The 7500-nt window shown below is 37.6% G+C and overlaps 1 protein-coding gene across 2 annotated transcripts in view; it reads right to left on the reverse strand.

Moving 5' to 3' along the window:
* cbfa2t2 (CBFA2/RUNX1 partner transcriptional co-repressor 2) overlaps positions 1-7500 on the reverse strand; it is a 63429-nt gene that overhangs the window by 2164 nt on the left and 53765 nt on the right. For both annotated transcript variants that reach the window (XM_079840069.1, XM_079840070.1), the window contains exons 7-10: positions 6686-6771; positions 5394-5598; positions 2415-2483; positions 2008-2198 (exon numbers count right to left, since the gene is read on the reverse strand). In XM_079840069.1, coding sequence (XP_079696195.1) covers positions 2008-2198; positions 2415-2483; positions 5394-5598; positions 6686-6771 — 551 coding nt within the window. The remainder of the gene's footprint in view (positions 1-2007; positions 2199-2414; positions 2484-5393; positions 5599-6685; positions 6772-7500) is intronic.

Consider the following 7500-nt stretch of genomic DNA (forward strand, 5'->3'; position numbering starts at 1 on the left):
AATTACTATAAAATCAAAGCCATATGTCTAAACAAGGTGTGTTCCAAATTTGAAGTTGATATCACTAAAATTGAAGGCGCTATACCAAAAATAGCCACCGGGTGTCATTGAAATTCCATTGATTGTTTTTTTGATGCATTTTCCTGTAAATTTCTGTCCAAATGTCCCTTCCATCACAAAACGGTCACCAAATATGAAACCTTGAGACTCAGACCTTTCCGACGATATGCATTTTGTCAAGATTAGAAAAGATTTTGATTATAAAGTAGTTAAAATAAATGTTGAAATATGAAACAAGACACCGCCCACTAGGGGGAGGAGCCCAGTAGAAGAATTTAAAGTCCCATTTCCATGGTAACGCAACGTCCAATTTCAAAACCGTTTTCACAGGATGAATTTTGAGTTCGTATGCTAATTTATGACAATTACTAAAATATATTATACGAAAAAAGGCAATAACAAAAAGAGTGCCAGGTGTCCCGCCAGCGGGACGGTGAGAGTTAATAGAATAAATGATTGTATTTTAGTTCCGCAATATTTTGTATTTTATGGGGATTTTATGGTATTCATTTATATTTATGCAGTAGTTATAATCCATTTAATCACTTGAACATGGACTGGAAAATGTAATTTCAAACTTAAACATTCATAAATCTCGAATGCTTTGGATCACAGATTGAAGTTTTTTGTTCTCTATTTAAAGATGACACTTGGATGATTATCGCTGAAGTGAAAAAGGTTTATACAATTTTACATTTATTGTTATGAAAAATAACAATTTTCTAATTTTATTTAAGCCTTACGACCGCAGTTCCAACAGCACTGATCAACACACACACACACACACACACACACACACACACACACACACACACACACACACACACACACACACACACACACACACACACACACACACACACACACACACACACACACACACACACACACACACACACACACACACACACACACACACACACACACACACACACACAGAGAGAGAGACGCATTAATTAATGACCACGACTTATGGGCATTATTACAATATAAATGTATTAAACCTCTGGTACTGTTAGCGTGTTGATCAAAAATGACAGATTTTTGGGTTTTCAATTAAATTATTGTATTTTAGTTCCGCAATATTTTATATTTTTAGGGGATTTTATGGCATTCAATTATATTTATGCAGTAGTTATAATTCATTTATTCACTTGAACATGGACTGGAAAATTAAATTTTCAACTTAAACATTCATAAATCTAAATAAAAGTCCCCCCGGCAACTGTGTCATAATAAAAGTCCCGCTGGCGACTGTGGCATAAAAGTCCCACCGGCAACTGTGTCATAATAAAAGTCCCGCTGGCGACTGTGGCATTATAAAAGTCCCGCTGGCGACTGTGTCATAATAAAAGTCCCGCTGGGCGACTGTGGCATAATAAAAGTCCCGCTGGGCGACTGTGGCATAATAAAAGTCGACTGTGTCATAATAAAAGTCCCGCCGGCGACTGTGTCATAATAAAAGTCCCGCTGCTCGCGAGGCGTGTGTTGCGTTCATCTTATTAACAATCGCTCCAGCGATTCCTCAGCTCCACAACACTCGTCCTGCTCTGCTTCACTACAGTAACGTTAATAATCACATGAACATGATTTCTGCCCGAGTCCTGTCCCGATTCTTTCCCAGCGGCTGTGAGCTGAAGACCACATGTCCCAAGATTCTGCGCTCAAACGCGCCGTCATCAAACTACGCCTTTGCTTTGAACAGACAAACTCTAGCGGACGGAAAAGTTACATAGTGCACCTTTAATACTGTAATGTCTGTATATTTAATATATGGCTGCTAATAGTGTTCTTTTACTTAAATAGTTTGAAATAATGCAATGTTGATTTGGTCAGGCAAACAGCACTAATGCTCGCATAAATGTGCAGAAAAAAGGAGGCTAGAAGAGAAGGACCCAGTTTGAATATTGCTCTAGTTGTTGAGTTCTGGGTCTGGCGTGAGCTCACCTCGCTGGAGTCTTCCTGCTCGTTGATGACCTGTACGGCGTCTTCCGCTGCTTTCCTCTTGGCCTCTGCGAGGGTTTTCTCCATCTTGGCTCTCTCGACTGTGATCATCTCGAAGGCTTTCTGCTCGGCATCAGCCACGGCCTTCTGCACCTCGTCCATCGCTTGCCGCTTCACCTCATTCACCGCTTCCTCTGAGGAGATGAATGACATGTCCATCAAGATTATGTGTGATCTAACAGGAATGAATGGATTTGACGCTATTTGAACTGATCTCATTGTTTCATGCATTGCATTTTCTCGTAATAAAACAAGACATTGAACAAAGAGCTCATTTGGTTTGTGATTGAGGAACAGGTGGTAGGGGAGAAAACAGGTTTCCCAGGGTGCATCTGGGTTGCCGCCCTTACCGGCTTTCCTCCATATCTCGTCAGGCACGTAGCCAGAGCCGGAGCGCAGGGGGAGATCCCTCTGAGAGTCTGCGTGAGAGAAAAACAAATATATTACAGCAAATTACCATCGGAAGCATGTAGGAGGGACGGATGTGGAAGCACGTGATGGGTGATTCTTGGGCAGCGTTTGGTCACAGATGGCGTTGAGGAGCCCAGCGTTTGAGACGACATTCCCTCGGATTGGACTCAAATACACAACACCTGCTCGATCAGCAGGCTCACACACACACACACACACACACACACACGCACGACTGTCTGTTAGGGGAGGATGATATTAGTACTGTAGTTCACCATCACCACCACTAGGGGTCTGAATGATTTCCTCAAACTCTGCAAATGAGCTCAAATTTAAATGCATCTCAAACTCTGTCTGTGTTTCTAAATGAGCCCCTGATTGTTTGTTATTTTAGAAATACTTATGTAGTATTAATATATTATTATATTACTTACTATTATTTTTCGTGAGTTTCGTGAACTTATTTCAGTGAGTTTTTCAATACATTTTTCATTTTTAGTTCAAGTTTAATATTTTTTACATCTTATATTTATATTTCATTTCAGCTTTATTTCAATTTAACAATTTAAAAAAAATAGTTTTAGTTTTAATTAACAGCAATAACCCTGTTTTTCATCACATATATTTTACTACGAGCTGAAAAATTGTGAAAGTAAAATTGCGTGTGTCTGTATATTAGATGTGTAGAGGTCTTTAAATTGACAGCAGCGCAGCCTATAGTGAACATGCTGTTCTTAAAGGGACAGTTCACCTCTAAAATGATGTCATTATTTACTCAATCTAATATTGTTCCAAACCTGTATTCATTTCTCGAGGACAGAATTTTCATTTTTGAGTGAACTATCCCTTTAATGTTAATACAACAACAAAAGACAAAGAGAAAATCGCTCACTGCTCTTGACTGAAGAACTAATAGAGCAGCTTTAATAAGAATCAGTTTACATTTTATAGTGAAGTCTATGTAGTGTTTTGTTTTTACATTTATTCATTTAATTTCATACTTAAATGCTGCTGTACAGCTATGAGCTGCCAGTGTAAATCTTTATATATATTTTAGGGCTGTCAAAAGATTAATCGCGATTAATCGCATCCAAAATAAAAGTTTGTTGTTACATGATATATGTGTGTGTACTCTGTTAATTATTATTTATATATAAATAAATACACACACAAGCATGCATATATTTAAGAAAAAAATATAATTTTTTATATATAAAACATTTATATTTATATATATTATGGATTATATAAATGTATATACAGTATATACATGCAAATATTTCTTAAATATATACATGAATGTGTGTGTATTTATATATAAATAATAATTAACAGAGTACACACACACACAGATATTATGTAAACACAAACTTTTATTTTGGATGCGATTAATCGCGATTAATCTTTTGACAGCCCTAATATATTTATTTTATATTATACAATACACTAGGAATGTGTACAAGGGTTTTTTTAAGTAAAGTTTTAAGTTTAAGTATGGTTATTCAATTCTTTTAAGTAAAATAAAGAAATAGTATTGCAATAATTTTTTTTTAATTTTCTGTCCTTAACCTCCTGCTGTTCCTGTCGGCTAAGAATAGAATAGCAAAAAACTGATGTGACAAACCATCAGAACCGAACCGAAAACCATGGTTAAAAACCGAGGTATGTATTGAACCGTGGACTAACTGTATTGTTGCATCCCTAGTGTATATTATGAATATTTTAACTTCATTTCTGTGTAAAGCACTTTGAATTGCCACTGTGTATGCAATGTGCTATACAAATAAACTTGCCTATATATATATTAGGGCTGGGAAAATTAACACGTTAACGCGGGCGATTAATTTTTTCAGCTTAACGCAATTAAAATATTTAACGCAAATAACGCAGCGTCCGTTTTTATATACATTTTTGCTTAACGTTACATGATCATCATCACGCTCCTATTCATGTAAATGCTTCCACAAGACACAAGTGCCAATGTCCTGTGTGTGTGTGTGTGTGTGTGTGTGAGTGTCCTGTCTGTGTGGATGCGTCTCATTTCATCTAATCAAGGGACACACACACACACACACACACACACACACACACTCGACGCATAGATAGACTCGCGTCAGTTTCCTGCTCACATCGAGTTCTCTTTTGCTCTTGAACAAACAATAACACAGAGGATTTTGAGTATTCTCATATTAGGAGTCTTAAATTAGTTAAATAACGTCTTAAATGAACTTAAAGAGTTGTGAGGAAATGAGATGCGCGGGACAGCGCGTGAGATCCGCGGCTGTTCTTAAAGTGACAGTAGCACTGATGATGATGTCATTAATGTTCATCAAAGAACAACGGGAACAGAGAAAATTGTAGCTTTAATGATGATTCATCTATATTTCATTTATTATTTATGCAGTTAAGAAAGATAACTATTACATTTCTGTATATCTATAACAGGGAAGGCCATGGGTAAATATAACATTTATTATTTTGGGTTTATGTAGCCTAAAGATTGTTTTAAATTCACTTGAATTAAAAGTTGTTTTTTAAAGCCTAATAAATGTTGAAATTGGGAGCTTTCAGTTATACTGTAATGTAACGTCATTAATGTTTCATAGACACTTTAGTATCAGTGATACTGGCCTTCATTCATAAAAAATATGACAATACAACACATATTTAAAATATGCTGTCTTTAAATTGTTAATACATTAATTTGGAGAGTAACTGAAATTATTACAATATCAAAATATTAAAAACTTTAATTAATTACAGAAAAAAGTGTGATTAATTAGTTAATTTTTTTTATCGATGCCCAGCACTAATATATATATACATATATAATTTTCCCCATATTTGATGAAGTCCCAATTCTGCAAAATGTGTGGCTGTGCTTTGAAAGGTCTTTGGTGTCTGTGATGGCGTCTCACCTGCGTTGAGTCCCTCTCCTGAGAGAGGGCTGTGTGTTTTGCTGAAGTTCCCTGAAGTCGTGCCGTTCTTGCGTGTGTCGTTTTCGTGCGGGTTAGAGCGTCGCCGCCAGTAATTGAGCTCCTCGCGGTCCGACTCCTGACAGCGCCGCAGAACGCTCACAGAACGCCGCGTCTTCTCCACCATGTCCACAATGCAGTTCAGCACCTACAACCAGAGACAGAAACATTTACCACAATTACATTATAACATGACTGCAATATTCATTAGCCATGATATTACTGGGAGAATCTCACAGACTATAGAGATTCAAGATTGAAGAATTGAACACGTTTCTTCCCAAACTCTCATTATTGCATGTTTAGTTTTTGAGTTTGTTTCTTATTCTCATTATGATTCTGATTAAAGTAAAAATTGCTTATTTAAATCATCATATATTTAAAGACATAACAAATACAATCATGATGTATAAATACTTCAGTTAAATGATATACAATTTTGCATTAAAGTATTGAGAATGAGATTAATTTTCATAATTGTACAACGCAAAAACACTAAAATATATCAAATAAAAAAACTATTTCTTAAAACAAATCAGTGTTATTACTACACTGTAAAAAAATAGTGTTGGTTTAACTTAAAAAAGTAAGTAACCTGGTTGCCTTAAAATTTTGAGTTCATTGAAATTAATAATTTGAGTTAATGCAATGAAGGAAATTGGTTTAATAAATAGAAACTCAAAATATTATTGTATCTGAACCACATAATTTAAAAAAATGTTGTGATAAATCATGAAAATAGCACAATTTTGGCATGTTTCACTGCATTATTACAAATAAAACACACAATTACGCAATACAACATATTTTAATAATGGGTGATGTCGATTCTCAAATGTTCATTGTATTAACTCAAATTTTTAATTTCAATGAACTCAAAATTAAGGCAACCAGGTTACTTACTTTAAAAAAAAAATTTTTTTTTTACAGTCTAACTAAAATTATTCCAACATTTTAAAAACTTAAACAAACATGAAATAATTTTATTAAAACTAAAATATAGAATTAAAAATAAATAAATAAATAAAAAACAAAATAAAAGCTTAAAAATATTAATAAATATCATCATAGAACATAAATTACACTAAAATAACACTTAAAAAATATATTTATTCTTGATTTTTCAAGCAACACACAAAGCAAACATGTTCTTGACAGGCTTTGAGAGATTCACTGTCTCACTACTTTACCAGCGCTGCACTTCAGGTAAGAATTATTAATAAATCCAATCTTACATGATCCAGATGTCTCCACTCTTCCGCCCACTCTCTCTCCGTCAGTCTGTGGTCCACAGGTTCCTCGCGGTAGCCTCCATTACTGCCTGAAAATCACAACACAGACACGTCAGATCTTCACAGGCGGAGGAGGAGGAGATGGAGGAGGAGATGGAGGAGGAGATGGAGGAGATGGAGGAGGAGGAGATGGAGGAGGAGGAGGTGGAGGAGCTGGAGGAGGAGGAGGAGATGGAGGAGGAGGAGATGGAGGAGGAGGAGGAGGAGGAGGAGGAGGTGGAGGAGATGGAGGAGGAGGAGGAGGTGGAGGAGCTGGAGGAGGAGGAGGAGATGGAGGAGGAGGAGATGGAGGAGGAGGAGGAGGAGGAGGAGGAGGAGGAGGAGGAGGAGGAGGAGGAGGAGGAAGAGGAGGAGGAGATGGAGGAGGAGGAGGAGGTGGAGGAGCTGGAGGAGGAGGAGGAGATGGAGGAGGAGGAGATGGAGGAGGAGGAGGAGGAGATGGAGGAGGAGATGGAGGAGGAGGAGATGGAGGAGGAGGAGAAGGAGATGGAGGAGGAGGAGGAGGAGATGGAGGAGGAGATGGAGGAGGAGGAGATGGAGGAGGAGGAGGAGGAGATGGAGGAGGAGGAGATGGAGGAGGAGGAGGAGGAGATGGAGGAGGAGGAGGAGATGGAGGAGGAGGAGATGGAGGAGGAGGAGATGGAGGAGGAGGAGGAGGAGATGGAGGAGATGGAGGAGGAGGAGATAGAGGAGGAGGAGGAGATGGAGGAGATGGAGGAGGAGGAGATGGAGGAGGAGGAGGAGGAGGAGGAGGAGAT

The sequence above is a fragment of the Gobio gobio genome (genome assembly GCF_949357685.1).
Source record: "Gobio gobio genome assembly, chromosome: 17".
Taxonomy (NCBI): domain Eukaryota; kingdom Metazoa; phylum Chordata; class Actinopteri; order Cypriniformes; family Gobionidae; genus Gobio; species Gobio gobio.